Below are 20281 nucleotides of genomic sequence, written 5' to 3' on the forward strand. Positions count from 1 at the left end.
AAACCATGGAAGGAAGATAGGGCAAGTACTCTTAGTATTTTTTTTTTTTTTTTAGTAGATGGATGCAATACCTTTATCTTATTTATTTATTATTTTTTTGTTTTTGTTTTTATGTGGTGCTGAGGATTGAACCTATTGCCTCACACTTACTAGGCAAGCACTCTACCACTGAGCCACAACCCCAGCCCCAAGGTATTCTTATTCTCACTCTACAGATGAGAAAGTAGAGTCTCTGAGGCTAAATGACTTGTTCAAGATCATGCGGCTCAGTGGTGGAATGCTGGCCTGGCATGCACAAAGCCCTGGGTTTAATCCGCAACCCTCCAAAAAAAAAAAAAAAAAAAAAATAGAGATCCTGCAGCTTCTTGATAGATAACAAACTAGAACTAGAACCCGACCTCTGACCTGACACTTTGTGTCCTCCTCTGTGTTCCCTGTCCTTATGCTAAGTTTCCAGCAGCATTTGTATCCAGCCTCCATGGTATGAAAATCCAAAGCAAATAGTAAAAAACATATTAAGTTGTTGTTGTGTCTGATGAGGATACATTAAAAAACATGGACAATAACTTGCTATAAGGGAAGCATTTGGAATTAGGGAAAAAGATACAGACAAGACTAAAGACCAATTTCTGATCTGGATTTTACTACTGACTTACTTTTTAATTTTCAGCAAGTTGTAGAACCTCTTGGCCCTAAAATGTTCATTTGCCCTAAGTTCTTATGGCAATAACATGACCTGAAACCTGTGAAGGCTGTTTGAAACCCTTAGTGCGCTGGGTATGGTGGTATATGCCTGTAATCCCAGCTACTTGGGAGGCTGAGGCAGAAGAATCAGGTTTGAGGCCAGCCTGGGCAACCTAGCAAGACCTTGTCTCAAAATAAAAAGGGATGGGGATATGTGCATATAGCTCAGTGGTAGAGTCCTTGTTTAGCATTTGTGAGGTCCTGGGTTTGGTTCCCCAGTACTGTGCCCCCTCCCCACAAATTGTATATGCTAGCCACTAGCAGTATTATTGATCATAGTTGACAGCTCAATGGCCTGATTTTGTTTTTTTTTTTAATGGTACTGGGGATTGAACCCAGGGATGTTTTATCACTGAGCTATATTCCCAATCTTTAAATTTTTTTTTTTTTTTTTAAATTTGAGAGAGTCTCACTAAGTTGTCCAGATTGGCCTTGAATTTGCAATCCTGCCTCAGCCTCCCAAATTGCCAGGATTACACGTGTGCTCCACCAGGCCCGGCAAGGCCTTGATTTTTTAAGGCTGTGAACACCACAATGATAGAGCTCTGTAACTTCTTTGTAATATTGTACCTTTAGTTCAGAAGTTGAATTAAACTTATCTATCAATCAAAAGGAGAAAAGGGAGGAAAAGAAAAGGAGGGAGAGAAGGGTGTTAGTTTGTGAACTAAAGGCAAAATGATCAAAACAGAAAAAAAGAAAATTAGAAGCAGGAGGGTAGAGAGAACATTTGAGCACATGAGAACCACTCTGTAATTAAAAGCAAAGCTTGGAAAAATATATTTTAAATCCCAATTTCCTTTTGGAACCAGATACCCTTCAGAAAAGGTGCTAAGAGCCTATATTACCCTGGTTTAGCTTGTTGTACTTGTTATTAGAAATAGAGAAGGAACACCTTGGGGACAAGGGCGGGATTTCCATTATGGGTGTTTCTTCTCTTACAGGTTAATTAAAAAAACCAATTGAACTAACCTTATGAATCTTTGTCCTATAAGCCACTACAGGACTGTGAGCAGCACTCCTTCCACAACAAAACTTCAAGTCACCACACCTTGGATAGAGTATGGGCACTTCCTGGGGTACAGTCTTTTTCATGCTGGTGGTATCCTGTGTTTGTAGTACTGTCTTCCACAGAGACCAGCCAACTTGGTTTGAGGGTGTCTTCCTGTCTTCCATGTGTCCCATAAATGTCAGTGCCAGCACCTTGTATGGAATTATGTTTGATGCAGGAAGCACTGGAACTCGAATTCATGTTTACACCTTTGTGCAGAAAATACCAGGTAAGTGCAACTGAGACCCTCACCAGTCTGTGGATCTACCCTTTAGCACCCCATTCCAGAAACAAATGTGCTGAGAGTGTGTGGTGTGAATTACAGAATTTTATAGTTAGTCGATGTCTTTCTTCAGAGACCATTTTGGACTTTAACTAAACACATTTTCAATGTGAAATTAAGAGACCTGGGCTGCCCGAAGTCTGAAACTCATATGTCCAAGAAATATAGCTGTAATTTGTCCTTTCTTTTCTACAAAGTTGATTAATACTCTAGAATTCCAGAATAGTGAGAATATTGGGAGTATCTTGGGAGAGAATCACATGACTTTTATCACCATCCTTGAAGAGGGGGCTGAGGGGACCTGAAAATTAACTTTTTCTGAGTTGTTAGTTTTATTATTATTATCCTAAAGAGCCTGGTCAAAGGGCCTGGGGTTATGACTCAGTGGTAGAATGCTTGACTGGCATGTGTGAGCACTGGGTTTGATTCTCAGCCCACATTTAAAAAAATGAATAAAATAAAATTATATACATATAAAAAAGAATCTGGTGAAAGGAATAGGAGCTAGACATCCACCAGAGAAATGACAGACTCTCAAGGGTTGCCTGATGCCCTCCTTTCTCCCTTTCTAGTACTTCTGCAAGACATTCTTCACAATGAGATCATTTGAGAGAGCCTAGGGAAAGAGTAGGTAAATCTAGTAAGTCTTGACAACTTACAGAGCCGAGTAGCTGAAGCAGCTTAACTTTCGGTAATTAGCCATCTTTCTTCTGTTTTGTTCCATGGACAAAGGTCAGCTTCCAGTTCTGGAAGGGGAAGTCTTTGATTCTGTGAAGCCAGGACTTTCTGCTTTTGTAGATCAACCTAAGCAGGTAAGTTTCTCATGATTTGATGTTCTATTCTTGGTGCCTTGATAACTTGACCACATCACTACTGTTAAATATGTCATATTGTTCGTTAATGACATTGAGTTCATGTGTGAGATCAGATTCTGTCCTCAGTAAGTCTCCTGAATAACAGTAATTATATACCCTAGGCTCACCAGGGCTGGGTGGAAGGAGGCTAGAAAATAAATTGTGCTTATTGAGGATAGATGGCAACTTTTTAGAGATTGCTCTTTTTGTATTTACTATTCAAGATTTTTTTTTTTTTTTGGTGCTGGCGATTGAACCCAGGGTCTTGTGCTTGTGAGGCAAGCACTCTACCAACTGAGCTATCTCCCCAGCCCTTACTATTCAAGATTTTGAGTTGAAGCTAGTAACTGCATTTTTTAATGTCAGTGAAGAAGATAGATATGGAGTTCTGTAGGGTTAAGAGTACAAACATGGCAATTGAACGATGGAGACTCAGTGAATTCTGTTTCAGAGGGTTCTCATATAACATGGAACCATGCTTGTACCAGAGAAATTAATCAACCACCCATGAGGACAAAAATCTTTGGTAGTCGAGGATGAATGGAGAGTATATGGTGACCAGTGGCTGTATTTCATATTCGAGCACCCCAATATACTATACCCAGTGTGTCTGAGGCCACACTGATATAAATTAGAATAAGGTAGAATGTTGAACTTTGGTAGTAGAGGTAAAAGTACTATTTGGTGTCATAGAATAATCATTAACCAAGGGAAAACCTAATGAAAAAATGGTTTGATCTTGAAGAGAGGACAGGATGTATTTTCTCAGTTCAGTAGCACATGAAATGGCAAATATACTAGAAAATTAGAAGCCATTGAAAGCAACTGCATTGTTAGAAACTGATTTGATACTTAGAAAAGGTAATTGTGTTGTTTGCTAATAATAATAAAGGACAGTGTATTATCTGAGTAAGTGTTCACTCAGGGAAACACCAAGCATATCATAACAGCTACAGCCAGCATTTGTGTGGCAGTGACACTGACTCTTGCCTCTTCTAAAGTGCACACTAGTTTAGTGGTGGTTTAAGGTGTATTTCCTATTTCATACCTAAGGAAATCAAACCTCATGAAAGCTAAATGACCCATATTAGGTCACAGGCTAGCAAGCATCTTCTGACTCCAACTCCTGAGTTCTCAATACTATAACCAACTCTCTGGCTTAAACCTAATTTTTAAATTTTTGTTTTGTTTTGTTTTGGTGCTGGGGATTGAACCCAGGGGCACTTTACCCTACATCCCCTGGCCTTTTTAATTTTCATTTTATTCATTTTTTAGATAGGTTCTCTGAAGTTGCCCAGGCTGGCCTTGAACTTGTAATTCTCCTGCCTCCTGAGTAATTGGAGAGTCCAGGCATGTGCCATCCTAAACCTAATGTATTGACACATTAAAATAGCAATCCACTAAAATGATCACACTACAGCTGGATGCCACAGTGCACGCCTGCAGTACCATCCACTTGGGGAGGTTAAGGCAGGAGGATCATAAGCCTGAGTCCAATGTATATGGTTTAGTGAGACCCTGTCTCAAAATTTAAAAAATTTAAAAGGACTGGGGGGGCAGGCGCAGCGGCGGCAGCGGTGGAGGCGGCGGGGCCGGCGGCAACGTGGGACCTGGGCCTGGGCGATGCGGCGCTACCTGCGCATCGTGGTGCTGTGTCTGGCCTGCGGCTTCTGCTCGCTGCTCTACGCCTTCAGCCAGCTCGCAGTGTCCCTGGAGGAAGGAGCGGGCGGCGGTGGCTGGAAGCCGCAGGCCGCAGCGGCTTCCTGGCTCGCGGGCGGCGGACGCGGTGCCGGGAAAGGGGCGGGCGGCGCGGGCCCCGCGGCGCGTCCCGGCGGGCTGGACAGGTACAGTCTGAAAATAGAGCCTCTTGAGAAAATGCACCTTGCTGTAGTTGCCTGTGGTGAAAGACTGGAAGAAACTCTGACCATGCTGAAGTCAGCTATTATTTTCAGTGTCAAACCTCTTCAGTTCCATATTTTTGCTGAGGATCAACTGCATGATAGCTTTAAAGCTAGATGAGAATGCAGCGGAGTGGAAAAAACTCTTTAAACCATGTGCTTCCCAGAGATTATTCTTGCCATTAATCCTGAAAGAAGTCGACTCGCTATTGTATGTCGACACTGATATTCTTTTTTTACGAGCAGTTGATGATATTTGGTCTTTACTGAAGAAATTCAATTCCACACAAATTGCTGCAATGGCACCAGAACACGAGGAGCCCCGAATAGGATGGTACAATCGCTTCGCCAGGCACCCGCACTATGGGAACACCGGAGTGAACTCTGGAGTGATGTTGATGAACATGACGCGGATGAGAAGGAAGTACTTTAAGAATGATATGACAACTGTACAGCTAAAATGGGGAGATATTCTTATGCCATTGCTTAAAAAGTACAAACTGAACATCACATGGGGCGATCAAGATCTACTGAATATTATGTTTTTTCACAATCCAGAAAGCCTTTTTGTTTTTCCATGTCAATGGAATTATCGGCTGGATCATTGTATATATGGAAGCAATTGCCAAGAAGCAGAAGAAGAAGGAATCTTTATTCTTCACGGGAACAGAGGTGTTTACCTTGATGATAAGCAGCCGGCATTTAGAGCTGTTTATGAAGCACTGAGAAATTGTTCTTTTGAAGATAACAACATCCGTTCCTTATTAAAACCTTTAGAACTGGAACTACAGAAGACGGTGCATACATACTGTGGAAAGATTTACAAAATATTTATCAAGCAACTAACGAAAAGCATAAGAGACCGTTATGACAGACCACGAAAGGAAAGGTGATTCTTGGTGACTGCTAAGTTAAATGGATGAAAACATCGAGGTGTCAGAGCATAAGTGTGAAGGAATAGTCTTGAATGAAGTATTTAGGAAGGAATTATTCATCTCCAGAGTAATTTTTTTCCTGAAGAAGTTAAATGAGCAGTATATTCATGTAATGAAGAATAAGTTAAAATTTGAGGTTCCAACAATAGACTTTTTTGATCTCCGATGTTTTGTAACATTACTTGCTGTCATTCCAGTATTGTTGAAAATATTATTGAATGATTGTAGCCTGCACAGTTCTGGTGGCTCCTACTCTCAAGTGAGTAAGAATGGTAGGGGTGTATGGATGGAAAATGTACCTCATACACAGTGTGGGCACTCAAGCTGTGAGTTTAGCAATAATTTTATGTCAGCACTAACCTCACTTTAAACATGTGAGAAAAAGGTTGTTTACAGGGGCAGAAAAGGTTCTGTTTCTCAAGAAATGTGATGTAACCAATGCAACCATTGACAATCTATGTGTACCTTATACATTTCATCTCCGATCTACAATATTTTTGTGACACTCATGTTTAAAATTATTTTTAGACTATAACTAAGCTGCACAAAAAATTGAGCTGTATGAGAAAGAAGAAAAATAATGAAAACTTTGAGGCATTTTGTGTGTGTGTGTGTGTGTGTTTTGTGAAAGAAGGCAAAATGGTAGTGTTTTCATTTTGTATGTATTAAACTGTCTTGTCAAACTTAAAAAAATAAATAAATAAAAATAAAAATAAATAAATAAAAGGACTGGGAATGTAGTTCAGTGGTGGAGTGCTTGGTGAGGATGTGTAAAGCCCTGGATTCAATCCCTGGTACTACATAAACACATACAATGACTATACTATAAAAGAATAATTTTTATGATGACTGTCAAAATAAAATGGATACTCCTTCAAAGTGCACCACTTCTCTAGGTTTCTATTTCTGCAGAGCAGAGAGGGGTTGGAGCCCTCTGCCACATCATTCCTGATGTTCCCTCAGAGCATGAAGAAGTAGACCAGTGCTCTAAAGGGACTGACTGTTCATTGAGTATATGGGTTGTCTCTTTCACAGGGTGCTGAGACTGTTGAGGAACTCTTAGAGGTGGCCAAAGACTCAATTCCCCGAAGTCACTGGAAAAGGACCCCAGTGGTCCTGAAGGCAACAGCAGGACTGCGCTTACTGCCAGAACAGAAAGCCCAGGCTCTGCTCTTTGAGGTAATTTTTGAAATCTGCATCTTGGATAATTCTGTTTTCCCGTATATGAATATTTTCTTTTTGAGAGATTAGACCTTTGGAATATAACTGCCACTTTCAGTATTCCACCATTGCTAAAGCACTTGGCGACTCTGCTCTTGTAGCTAGTTATATGGATTTTTTAATATATATATATATATTTAAAGAAAAAATATATTTATAATATTTATATAATATAAAGAAAAATATATGTAAATAAATATATTTATTATATATATATATATATATATATATATAGAGAGAGAGAGAGAGAGAGAGAGAGAGAGAGAGAGAGGGGTTTAGCCATGTGTGGTAGTTCATGCCTATAATCCTGCAGCTCTGGAGGCTAAGGCAGAAGGATTGTGAGTTCAAAGCCAGTGAAAAAAGAAAAAGAAAAAGAAAAGAAAGTTCATGGTTCTAAAAGCTTGGCATGTAGCAAGGACCTTCCTGCTGGATCAGACATGGTGGAGGGATCAAATGGGGAGACAGAGCAAGTTCAGTTACATACATTTTTAACTACAACTTTTAAATTTATAGAGGTTTTCCTGAAAAGCGTATACTACCTCCTGTCTATGATAATTGTTCTAACTTTTTAAAAATAGGATCATAGAAATGGTCTTTAATCAACTTTATTAAGGTAAATTTATGTGACTATTTGAACATACATATATTTTAAAAATATTTTTAGTTACATATGGACACAATACTTTTATTTATTTAGTTTTTATGTGGTGCTGAGGATTGAACCCAGTGCCTCACAAGTGCTAGGCAAGCGCTCTACCACTGAGCCACAACCCCAGCCCCTGAACATATATATTTATCTGAACAAATGAATGTATTCATTTTTGGCATACATTTAAATGAGTTTTGACAAATATTACAATTTCCTTGTGACCCTTTAGTTAGTTTCCCCCACCACTGAAACCAGGCAACCACTGATATGCTTGTCACTTTGGTAAGTTTTGCTTGTTCTCATAGTTCATGTAAATGGAATAATACTGTTTAAATTCTTTTTTTTTTTTTTAATGTCCAGCTTTTTTATCAGCACACAAAGTTTTTAGAAGAATCATGGAATTTTAAAGTTTGAAAGATTTCAATTTACCTATTTATTTATTTATTGGCAGTGCCAGGGATGGAATCTAGTCCTCACACATGCTAAGCAAGCACTCTACCACAGAGCTACATTCCTAGCATAATCTGAAAGATTTTTCACCAAGCATGGTATCACATACCTGTAATCTCAGTGACTCAGGAGGTTGAGGCAGGAGGATTGCATGTTTGAGGCCCACTTCAGCAACTAAGCACCTTAGTGAGACCAAGTATCTCAGAATAAAAAATAAAAAGGACCGAGGATGTGACTCAGTGGTAAAGTGCCCCTGGCTTCAATGCTTCAATACCTAGTACAAGAAAGGAAAGAAAGAGGGGAGGGAGGGAGAGAAGGAAAGAGAGAAAGAAATATATATATGTATATATATATATATATATATATATATATATATGTATTTTTTTTTTTTTAAATTTGAGTATGGGGCTGGGCTTGTGACTCAGTGGTAGCATGTTCGCCTAGCACGCAGGAGGCCCTGGGTTCATTCCTCAGCACCACATAAAAAATAAAATAAAGGTATTGTGTCTGCCTACAACTGAAAAAAAAAAAAAAAAAAAAAAGTATGGCTGGATGCAGTAGCCCATGCCTATAATCCCAGTGACTCAAGAGCCTGAGGCAGGAGGATGGCAAGTTCAAGGCAAGTCTCAGCAACTTAGTGAGACCCTCAACAACTTAGAGGGTCTCAAAATAAAAAATGAAAAGAACTGGGGATAGAAGCTTGGTGGTAAAGTGTCCATGGGTTCAGTCCCCAACACCAAAAACAAAAAACATAAAAGAAAAATTAGAATTTTGTTAAACTCAATATTTTAAGTTTATTGTACATATTTATTATGCAGCAAACACAATCATATTTAAATTTCATGTTGTAAAGAATATTTATTAAAATATGGGAAATAAAGAATATTTGTAGGCAGATCCCATAAAAATCACAGCAACTAAGGATTCTGTATTAGAGTTGTACTCATTCCTCTAAATGCTTTAAGTGTCAGCACAGAGGGCTCAAGTCCCTTATCCAAGCAGCCCAACATGTCTGTGAGAATCTGAACCCCAATTCCTTATTCATTCATTTGTTCAGTTAGCAAATGAGTGCTCAGCTCTGAGTAGGTGCTGATGAAGTTACTGGGGATAGGAACAGCAAGAAACGAAAAAGCCATCAGTCCTTGTCCTCATAGAGCTCACTCACATTATAGTTTCAGGGAAACAAAATAAATAAAGTTGTACAAAGTGCTTCAAATATTGTAGATGCTATGGAAAAATATAGCAGGGTAAGGTGGGTAGGGAGTGCTGGGGATGCGGGAAGTGCTGTTTTAAATGGAGAAGACAGAGGAGACCTCTTTGGGAAGATTCGTTTGCTCAGAGGTCTGGGGAGAATAGAGAAGCAGTTATACAAAACATTTGTGGGAATATTTCAGGCTGAAAAGAATATAGGTGCAAAAAGGGTAAGGCAGGAACACACTTGCCATGTTCAGGAATAGTATCCAGGAGGTCATCATGGCCAGAGAGAGCTGAGTGATGAGAGCCAAGGAGGAGTGAGATCAGAGGTGGGGGGAGTTTGTCATACATCCTCTCAAAGGCCAATATAAAGGGTTTGATTTTTTTTTCCTAAAAAGAAGGAAGCCATCAGAAGGTTTGGGAAAATGTTCCGACACCCAGTTTTAAAAGCATCATTCTGGCTGCTGTGTTGAGAATACTGTGGGGCAGAGGAGAGGAGTGAAGTCAAGAGCAGGAACTCTCTTTCTATATTTATTCCTGTTTGCTTATTTATTTCTTCTTAAAAGCTTACTAACAGATGACTTAACTGGCTTTTCCTGGTTGAAACAGGATCCAGAGGTCACTGCTTGATGTCTTTCATCCCACTAGAAGTGAGAACAACAAACGGACTAGAGTTCTTCCTATTCCTATTTGGAGAATATTTTTTTCTCCATAAGATCATATAAAAAGCCATATCACGCATATCACTAGCCTGTATTTGTGGAGAATCAAGAGCACTTATACCAGATCTTCATTCCTTTTTTCTGAAGTAGGATTCCATAAGTCTTGCTCTGGGCTCTCCCTAAGACTCTAAAGGGTCCAGCCATGTTTCAGAATCTAACAGAGGCTGGTAGCAGAATGCTTTACCCTTGGACAGGAGCTCCTTCATTACACCAGGTCCATCTGCTTATCTAAGAATGAACTGGGAAAGGCTCCTCCCAGCTTCTAGTGCATGCCCAGGTGGAATTTAACCAGGGTTTTTTTTAACAGAATTACAGGATCCTGATTGAATTGGCAGGATCAGATATATTCCCTTCTCTAGATTCAGTTCATCTATAAGTTTAGATGGTTTGTTTGAGATTATGTTTAAAGTCAAATCCCTGTGTTCTGTTTTTGCAGGAAATTGGTCATGGCTTGCCAAGTTCCTTTTCTGGTTTCTTTCATCTAGGAAAAATAAGCCTTTTAGAACACAGCCAAAATGTGCAAATCTGTTTTAATGTCTCAGAGAATGCAGATTTTTCCCCCTTTATTTCTAAGGTGGAGGAGATCTTCAAGAAGTCACCTTTCCTGGTCCCAGATGACAGTGTTAGCATCATGGATGGATCCTATGAAGGTAGGAGAGGTGGGAAAATACGTCCTCAGGGGAGAGAGGCAGGACCAGTGAAAGCTCTGATTCAAGGACTGGGAACAGGGATTGAGCAGTGAAGAAAAAAGAACTAAGTAAGGGAAACAAATAAGCAGGGAGGAATGGGAGAGCAGGAAGTGGAAGGGCAGGTTTTGAAAGAGGGAACGTGCTCTCCCACAAAATTTAGAGAGAAAAGAACAAAGGTGGCACCCGGAGTGTAATCCTTGTATTTCTCTCTTTTAGGCATATTGGCTTGGGTCACTGTCAATTTCCTAACAGGTAAAGACATCCCCAAGGAGATCTTAAGACTTTAACTAGGGGCCAGGGATATTGCTCAATGGGAGAGTGCTTACCTAGCACAAACAAAACCCTGGGTTTGCTTCCCAGCACTACAAAATACAAACAACAACAACAAAAAAAACCCAACCCAAAACCCCAGACTTTAACTGGTTTTCACAGGCATGGTCAGAAGAGTCAAAATCCCTTTCTTTCTTCCTGTATTGTTCTTAAAACAAACAAACAAAAAACACATACATATATACACACATACACACACACACACACACAAAAACCCAACCAAGCAGGGTGATGCAGGGAAGAACTTAATGTTTATAACCAGCCTTTAAGGCTTCAGCTGCAACAGAATTTCCTCTTGAGTTGACATTTAGCTGGAACCTTTGGGGCCAGGGAGCTGTAGACTATTTATGGAATACTTCCAGTATACAACAAAACAGGAGAGAATTTGCAGATAGATGAGTATTGTGTTGTATAAGAAGTGGGGGGTATTCAGAACTCGCTCTCATTGACAGGTCAGCTACATGGCCACAGCCAGGAGACTGTGGGGACTCTGGACCTGGGGGGAGCCTCCACCCAAATCACGTTCCTGCCCCAGTTTGAGGTGAGTCATTTGCATGAAGGTCTGGTGAGCAACACGCTTGGCAGGCATATCATGGTGCCAAGAAACTGGAGCCCAACTTTCAGATAGCAATTCTGCCATGAACAGACTGAGTAGAGTCAATTCATGATTGGGCAAACTTCCCCTGGCCCTCTCACACTGTTCATGAGTCCCTTTGATTCCTCAAGCTTTGTGAAATTAGTGCAACTGTCTCCGTTTCTGATTTCTGCAGGGAGGGACAGGGATGGTGGTGATAAGATCTTCAGATAATTGTAGATCCTGAACAGTCTTTTTGCTTTTTCTGATTTGCAGAAAACCCTGGAACAAACCCCTAAGGGCTACCTCACTTCCTTTGAGATGTTTAACAGCACTTATAAGCTCTATACACATAGGTGAGGAGCGGGCAGGGAAGATACTATTTCACGTTGTATGATTCTCCTAACTTTTCAAAGTATTCTCACATCTGTTATTACATCTGATCAGCCTTATAAAGTCCTTGTCAGTGTCCTAAGGCCTACTAACTGAAACCCCAGCCATTTACCAAAACCCAAGGGACCCATGAGGGTTCTCCATTCTTGTCCTGAAAAATATGTGATGTAAAAGTCAAAAATTTCTTGCTGGGTATGGTGGCACACACCTGAAATCCCAGCAACTTGGGAGGCTGAGAGGCTGAGGCAGGAGGATTGCAAGTTTGAGACCACCCTTGGCAAGCCCTAAGCAATTTAGCAAGACCCTGTCTCAAAATCAAAAATAAAAAGGGCTGGGGATGTAGCTCAGTGATAAAGCACTTCTGGGTTAAATCCCCATTACACCCCACAATGTTTCTTTGAGGGAGGTCACATGGGAAAAACTCAGCTAAAGCTCAGTACCAACTCTTTTGAGTTGGCCTTCAGATGTTCAGAATCCACTCCTCAACCCTAGTTGGGTTGAGGACCTAAGATAATGAGGGCTTTCCTGGAAATGGTTCCCAGGGTGGGACTTTAGGAATATCACTATCTCTGGTCTTAGAATGATAAGAGTAAGAAGTTCTTACTGCATAGCCTTGATCCAAAATGTGCAGAAATTTTCTCTTGTTGACCACATAAGGTAAATAAGTCCCAAAGACAGAATAGGTTTTCATCTCTCCAAAGGGAGGCAAAGAACCCATATTCCTTTTGAAGGAAGCAGCTTTGGGCTGGAGAACTTCAGGTCCAATGTGAAATCGGTCAATCCTATATTTTACAGTTACTTGGGATTTGGATTGAAAGCTGCAAGACTAGCAACCCTGGGAGCCTTGGAGACAGAAGGTTCGTCTGGGTACCTGTGCTGGGTGGGGGTGATGAGCCCAATGCTAGTGGTCAGCTCCCCTCTTCCTGTCTTTGGCAATAGTTCTTTGGAGGCAAGGTTTACATCAAATTGGGAAGCATATGTTGTATAGTGGACATAATAGTAGTAAGTTCGTAGTCTGTTTTGTAAGTTTAGATGCTTTGGTATATATCATGAGCTGTTTTTAGAATGAGGTCTGCTTATATAGGGTAATGGCTTATGGCTTAGAGGCTGAAGCATCTGCAGAAATTCGGGGCTTGAAGAGTGAATTGGATAGGAGCTTACACAAGCCCTCCACTTTATTTGGGAGGTGCAGGAATCAGGGTCTGTTCTGAAGTTGGAGTTAGGCAGAACTGGGTGCAGTCCTGGTTTTGTGATTTGGGGCATGTTAGTTGACATTCTTGTGCCCTGTTCCTCACTTTACATGTGATTTCACATTTAATGCATTTTGTAGGGTGCCTGACTTATCATAAGCTATTATTGGAATAGAGATTGTATAGCATTTCAGAGTTACCAAACATTTTCAAATGTATTTCTCTTAAACTTTGGCTACCAATTAAAAAGGAAGCACAGTATGTTTCTGTATTGTAGAAAGGAGGAATTTACTTTATTGGGGGTTTTGGATTTCTTTGAAATACAGTGAAATCTATGGACTCCTGCCAAATATTCATTCATGGCGTTTCATTAACTGCACAAAGTCTATATGTGAACTCTGAGTTAAAAATTGCTGCCACAGGAAGGGTGCCATGTCCCACACCTGTAATCTCAGTGACAGGAGTCTGAAGCAGGATGAGGATCGTGAGATCAAGGCCAGCCTCAGCTACTTAGTGAGACTCTAAGCAACTTAATGAGACCCTGTTTCAAAATAAAAAAGAGCTGAGGATAGAGCTCAGTGGCTCAGTGGTAAAGAATTCCTGGGTTCAATCTACTACTAAAAAAAGAAAAAAAGAAAGAAAGAAAGAAAAAGAAGGAAGAATATGCTGTAACAGAATGCAGTCAAGGAACTAATTTCACAAGATTTAAAGGCCTGGCCCTTGGGTGATTCCACAGCTTTATGGGTTTCTTGCTTGCCTTCCTCCCTCTCTCTTACGTACTGTCCTGTTTGTGCTCTCGTTTCTTTCAGGGATTGATGGACACACTTTCCGAAGTGCCTGTCTACCAAGATGGTTGGAAGCAGAGTGGATCTTTGGGGGTGTAAAATACCAGTATGGTGGCAACCAAGAAGGTAAATGACTAAAATGACCTTTATGGTAGAAGTTCTGGAAAAGTCCCATGGGAAACATTTTTTCAGAGCTCAAGAAAAACTTATGTCTTAGTCACTCATTCCAAAGATCTTGGAATGCCTCCAAGAACCAATGTGAAGGGACCCTGAATAGGCAGTTGTTACTCTGTGTCCTGCACCATGGATCCCTTAGAAGCCTGTTCATAGTCTGGGTTTTTTTTGTTTGTTTGTTTGGTTTGGTTTTTGGTACTGGGGATTGAAACCAGGGGTGCTCTACCACTGAGTTACATCCCCAGCCTTTTTATCTTTTATTTTGAGACAGGGTCTTGCTAAGTTACCCAGGCTGATCTAGAACTTGTGATTCTTTTGCCTTAACTTCCCAAATTACTGGGCATATCCTGTGTTTGATTCTGCATTGTGAAACCTTGTTTCAGGTTCAGTTAATGTTTGGCTATTGAACTCATAGTAAAACTCCTGTTTAAGATGATAGGAAGAATGATTCTTCTTAAATATTTTAAAAGGCATAGACCCTAAAATTAGGCAGAAAACTTGTTTCCAGTGAAGGAAGCAGGTAAGTCCTCTCTACACTTGCTCACAAAGACCACCAAACATTGGTAGGCGACTGTGGAGGTCAGCTGTGGCTGTATTTGGTGATCACAGCTTAGGGAGGGGACTGCCATGGAGAACAGCGTAGAGGTTGCAGAAGTTTGCTCGTCTTTGTTTTTAATAAAACCTTTTGTTCTGAGCTTTAGCCTTCTCCTTGGTTCTCCTGCTTTCCTCCATTGGCTCCAGCAGCTTGCCTTAGAGAGTGACCTCTTCCCCTGTCAGTGTTGTCGCTCACCACCCTGCACTTCTGCTCTGCCAGGGGAGATGGGCTTTGAGCCCTGCTACAACGAAGTGCTAAGAGTGGTGCAAGGAAAGCTCCACCAGCCAGAGGAGATCCGAGGAAGCTCCTTCTATGCTTTCTCTTACTACTATGACCGAGCTGTTGAAACCCACATGATTGGTGAGTTTACCCCAGGTGTTGGTTCAGAAAGGAAAGATGGCAGGCCTGTGGTGGGAAGGTCAAGGAGAGAAGCATTTGAAAAGTTGTGGGCAATTTCCCACCTCTTCTTCAGTGCTGTCATTGCACCAACCATTCAGGTGGGAGGGTGAATGTGACTCAGGGCATTTGGGACCTAAAAGATGACCCTGAACAACCGTACGCGAAATCTTACTATTTCACATCTTTATTGAGGTATAGTTGGCATACAATAAATGCACATGTTTATAGTGTGCAGTTTGACAAAGAGGTCACAAGTAAGCACCTGTGAAACCATCCAGGTTCCTCTGGCTCCTTAGGATCACTTTTTTTTCTTATCACAAAATTTACACTACTATTTAGCTGTGAGAGTGTCGGTATATAATCTGTCATGGCCTGAGAGATGTGAATTAATTTCCTACTTTTTAATTGAGGTTAAATACATGTAACATAAAATAGATGACAAATATGGAAATATTAATATAAATAAAAAGGGTCCATAGATTTGTGTTATATGGATATGCCATGTTTGTTTATCCCTCTCTCTAAATTAGAAATTTTATTTCTAGCTTTACATTATTATAAATAGCACTAGGATAAATATCCTTGTTTCCTTGAAGGCTTTATGACACCAGCAACTCTCTATTTCATTTTAGATTATGAAAAGGGGGGTGTTTTAAAAGTTGAAGACTTTGAACGAAAAGCCAGGGAAGGTGAGTAAGCCCTTGACAACTAGCCATCTGTGTGCCTTCTGACTCTGGTGACCTCATGTGACCTGAAGCACCTCCTCAGTTCAGAAAGCCACTCAGAGAGCCAGCTTCAGCAGCTCAGGTTCAGTTAATGTTTGGCCTCCATTCTGTGCCAGAGTTAAAAGCACTGGGTGGCATAAGACTCTCTGTGCAAGAATATGGGAATATAAGAGGCTTTGAAGAAATGGTGAAAGAAGAGAAGGTCTTCTTTTTTTCCTTCATTCTTTTCTTTTTTGGTGGGGGAGGGCACTCAACCACTGAGCCACATCCCCAGCCCTATTTTGGATTTTATTTAGAGACAGGGTTTCACTGAGTTGCTTAGTGCCTCGCTTTTGCTGAGGCTGACTTTGAACTTGAAATTCTCCTGCCTCAGGCCCCTGAGCTGCTAGGATTATAGGCATGTGCCACTGTGCCCAGCTCCTTCATTGCTTTTTAATCAATATTATATTATCTGGACTGGGGTTGTAGCTCAGTGGTAGAGCGCTTGTTTCACATGTGTGAGTTACTGGGTTCAAATCTCAGCACCACATATAAATAAATGAATAAAATAAATGTCCATCGAAAAAAGAAAAAAGGTCAGTTTTTTAAAAAAAATGTATTATCAGGTGTTAATGGAACACTGAGCACCAAAGCACATGGGAAATAGCCATGGGGGCTTCCTTAAGAGAAATAATCTAAAATGCAAATGATCTTATCCACTGTCCCCACCAGAGGGCTAAATAGTATTTTCCTGCCTTTGGGGGACTTCAGCATTAATTATAGCTAGGACTTAAAACTAAGCCCCCAAAATGGGCCATAGAAATTTGGCAAATAGGGGCCTGCAGGTACAGCTCAGTGGTAGAGTACTTGCCTGGCATATGCAAGATCCTGGGTTCAGTCCCCATAACCCAACCCCCAACCTTCCCCCAACAAAGAAATTTAGTAAATATGAGTAGATGAGATCTCACACCAGAAGTGTGTGAGTTCTTGAGAAGTGGTAGTTTTATAGAGGCAATCAGTGTACATAGTCCAGTCTCTAAGAAGCCCAGGTGCCAAGCAAATGGAAACTTCTGCTTTGCTTATTCTACCTGTTTGTGTTTAGAGAAAATCCTATACCTCTCAGTTGCAGACCTGAACTCCACTGTTCACTCTCTCTCACTTTCAGTGTGTGATAACTTGGAGAACTTCACTTCAGGCAGTCCTTTCCTATGCATGGATCTCAGCTACATCACTGCTCTGCTAAAGGATGGCTTTGGCTTTGCAGATAGCACCCTCTTACAGGTAAGAGGCAGGGCCCTGGAGTCCTGTAACAGTCATCGCTTTTTTTTTTTTTTTTTTTTAGTTCAGTTTTTATTTGACAGCCTAGCTTGTTGCAAAAAAGTCTTTGAGGTAGCTCATACATGATTGATGGATTACATTAGCTGGAGAAAAATTCCTAATCAATAACATCATATGCATGTTTGCTAAGTGCCAGATTCTGTGCCAACCATTTCATGTACGTTTTCTCATTTAATTCTCATAACAACACTTTGAGTAGACATTAGTTATATCCCCATTTGTAACAGTCTTCTTTTGTGGGTGTTGGGAAAAGGAGTCATGAACTTGTTTAGTAATCAGAGTGGCTATAAATGGAAGTAGTTTTGTTCAGGCTGTGGCCAAGGCTCTGTGCCAACCTCCATGAATGTGGGAAATTACCTTGATGCAATGGTAGCCTCTGAGTATATATTATCATGCAGGTCATCCCAGGATACAGAACAGAAAGACTTGCAGACAAGTGAAGATACTCTCTGTGCTTTCAACAGGAGCAGAATTTAAATCAGGGGTGATTCTCCAAATTGAATCAAGTTAGAACTCAGATAAGCAAAAAGAAAGAGATGGGAGTCATGAACACACTGGATAGGGTGTGCGTGGGTTGGATGCATGCTTCCTGAATCCTGGGTTTCTTTGTTGTTGTTGTAGGTGAACACAATACTGTATCTTATTTATTTTCATATGGTGCTGACGATCAAACCCAGTGCCTCACACATGGCAGGCAATTGCTCTACCACTGAGCTATAACCAAAGCCCTCCATCCTAAATTTCTTGACCTGGGTTCATATGATCTCTCTCTGCTACTGATGGGGTAGTTACAAGAATTTTAGCTGACGTCTGATCAAGGGAGCACAGGACAGAAGGTGCCTTGGCTGTCACATAAATTTGCTGCATTTGAAGAGCCCAGGAGAAGATATGCCAGACCAGTTGCATTAGCTCCCCCATTAGCTAGGTTTTATTTGGCAGAAGACATGAAGGCTCAGAAAGGTGTCACCATTGAATGACTTACTTAAGAACTCATCAGTATTGAATGTCTCATGCATATGTAGTGTGTTGGATGTATTTTATGTAAGCCTCAAATATTTAGTGCCTCTTGAATATGAAGTTCTCCTTTGTCTTCCTACCTCTCCTTATTGATTTCAGCACATGCAAGTTCTGCCTTATCTGTAGTATTTTTCTATTTTAAAATATATCTTAGGAGTTTTATCTACCCCATTTGTTTTCTTACCTTCTATACCATGATTGAACTATAGTTAAAGAGATGATTAAGATTATATCTTTGGTTGGGTGCGGTGGCACACACCTGTAATCCCAGTGACTTGGAACCCTGAGGCAGGAGGATCTTGATTTCAAAGCCAGCTTCAGCAAAAGCGAGGCGCTAAGCAACTCAGTGAGACCCTGTCTAAATAAAATACAAACTAGGTCCAGGGATGTGACTCAGTGGTTGAATGTCCCAGAGTTCAATCCCCAGGATACACACACACACAAAGATGTAGCATACAGTTTATTATAGAGATTTTGCAAAAAATATAGCTATCACACAGGCAACTTTGTGAACTTTGAGGTTAAATAAATTGACTACAGTTTGTCTTCTAAACCCTTTCTCCCCCCTTTTTTCTTTTGTGCTACTTCCTGTTTCCCCAGTTCTAGATGAATTTATATTGTCCCTTTTCTTGTGTTGATTCAGACTTCATAATATCATTCCTACTAAAGGATTTGAATTTAATGTGTTGTTATATCCATCAAGAATATCAGTATTTAAATTCCTTAACACAGAAGAATTACTTGCCAGGAGAGTCACTATAGTATTGTTTTAGGCATGAGTTCTGTTGTCCATTAGGTCTGTGTTCAAGTTCAAATTCTGTAGTCTTACTTAGCTCTATGACCCCAGGTGATTTATTTCCCCTCTAACTCTAAGGTTCCTCATTCAAAACAAAGATCCTGCCAAGCTTGGTGGCACATGTCTATAATCCTAAGGACTCGGGAGACTGAGACAAGAGGACAACAAGTTCAAAGCCAGCCTCAGCAATATAGTGAGGTCCTAAACAATTTAAGTGCTTAAGAAAAGACAGTAGTTGACATAGTATGAATCAAGAAGATTAGTGTGTTCTTTCTTACCCCTACAAATATTTCAGAAAATTAAGCAGAGAAGCTATACTTAGTTTCAGGATTAGGGAAAAGAGTTTGGAAGCCTGTCTAGAAGATCTCTTTAGAAGGCCTGGGTGGAACAACTTCCTGAGCCAGAAGCTCTCAAGGATCAGAATGGTGGATGTAGGGACAACAGGCTTTGGCAGGAGGGAAACTATTACAGAGGGGAGTAGTTCCCTGGGACACCTACAAAGTCTGGGACTCTTGATTTTGCCTTGGTTTGTGAATGCTCTGTGGACATATTATCTGCCCAAGTGCTGTGCTTATTAGTTTAAGATGGGATGAAAATGTAAACTTTTTTCCTCAACAGCTCACCAAGAAAGTGAACAACATAGAGACGGGCTGGGCCTTGGGGGCCACCTTTCACCTGTTGCAGTCTCTGGGCATCTCCCACTGAGGCCAAGCATTTCCTCTGAGGCCTGCATTCACCAACAACCTTTTTAAGGGGAGAAGAAGAGAGGACGTGGTCATTTTCTGAGCTAGTCTGGGGACAACCTGGATTGAATGCAGTAGGTGGCTCTATCAGGGTGGAGGGACTTTCATATACAGATCTTGACCTTGAGCCTAGAGATTTGGGTAGAATTAATTTTACATGTCTAATGTGAACTATTACCTAACCGTTTGGGGGGCACAGATGGCTCTAGAATTCAAATCATCAAGAGTCTTTGTGTGACACAGAGAGCCCTGTGAGCCAAAAAGAGTAACTTTGGAACTCAATCTTGGAGTAAGAGCTCAGGGACAGGTCCCTGGGAACCAAAGAAAACTTATTTTAATCCTTGGAGTGCCTCGTTCCTTTGAACATTTTTGTTTTCCTCTTACATGCTAAATTAAGCTGATTATTACAATCCCATGACCTATCTGTCAGTATTTTTTTTCCTCCCTATGTACTGTCCTGTTCTGCCTTTTCCAACCTTGTCTGCCTTGGCCCCTCACCTAAAAAAAGAGAGACAAATTACTTGGTTTTACTTTCCATGTGTAATTAAAAAAGAAA

General features: G+C 40.7%; 2 protein-coding genes across 7 annotated transcripts in view; both read left to right on the forward strand.

Moving 5' to 3' along the window:
- Positions 1-20281, forward strand: part of ENTPD5 (ectonucleoside triphosphate diphosphohydrolase 5 (inactive)) — a 41010-nt gene extending 20729 nt beyond the window's left edge. For all 6 annotated transcript variants that reach the window (XM_079129840.1, XM_079129838.1, XM_079129842.1 and 3 more), the window contains exons 3-15: positions 1737-2021; positions 2808-2887; positions 6798-6941; positions 10573-10648; positions 10904-10939; positions 11470-11558; positions 11868-11947; positions 12780-12841; positions 13984-14085; positions 14948-15088; positions 15760-15816; positions 16997-17112; positions 19601-20281. In XM_079129840.1, coding sequence (XP_078985966.1) covers positions 1805-2021; positions 2808-2887; positions 6798-6941; positions 10573-10648; positions 10904-10939; positions 11470-11558; positions 11868-11947; positions 12780-12841; positions 13984-14085; positions 14948-15088; positions 15760-15816; positions 16997-17112; positions 19601-19687 — 1287 coding nt within the window. In that variant the 5' untranslated portion in view covers positions 1737-1804 and the 3' untranslated portion in view covers positions 19688-20281. The remainder of the gene's footprint in view (positions 1-1736; positions 2022-2807; positions 2888-6797; positions 6942-10572; positions 10649-10903; positions 10940-11469; positions 11559-11867; positions 11948-12779; positions 12842-13983; positions 14086-14947; positions 15089-15759; positions 15817-16996; positions 17113-19600) is intronic.
- LOC306653492 (glucoside xylosyltransferase 1-like) lies at positions 4530-6392 on the forward strand. The gene is given in 2 exon segments (XM_079126506.1): positions 4530-4944; positions 4946-6392. Coding segments are annotated over 2 exon segments (1167 nt in total). The 5' UTR covers positions 4530-4552; the 3' UTR covers positions 5721-6392.

This window comes from Sciurus vulgaris (assembly GCF_902686455.1).
Source record: "Sciurus vulgaris genome assembly, chromosome: 2".
Taxonomy (NCBI): Eukaryota; Metazoa; Chordata; class Mammalia; order Rodentia; family Sciuridae; genus Sciurus; species Sciurus vulgaris.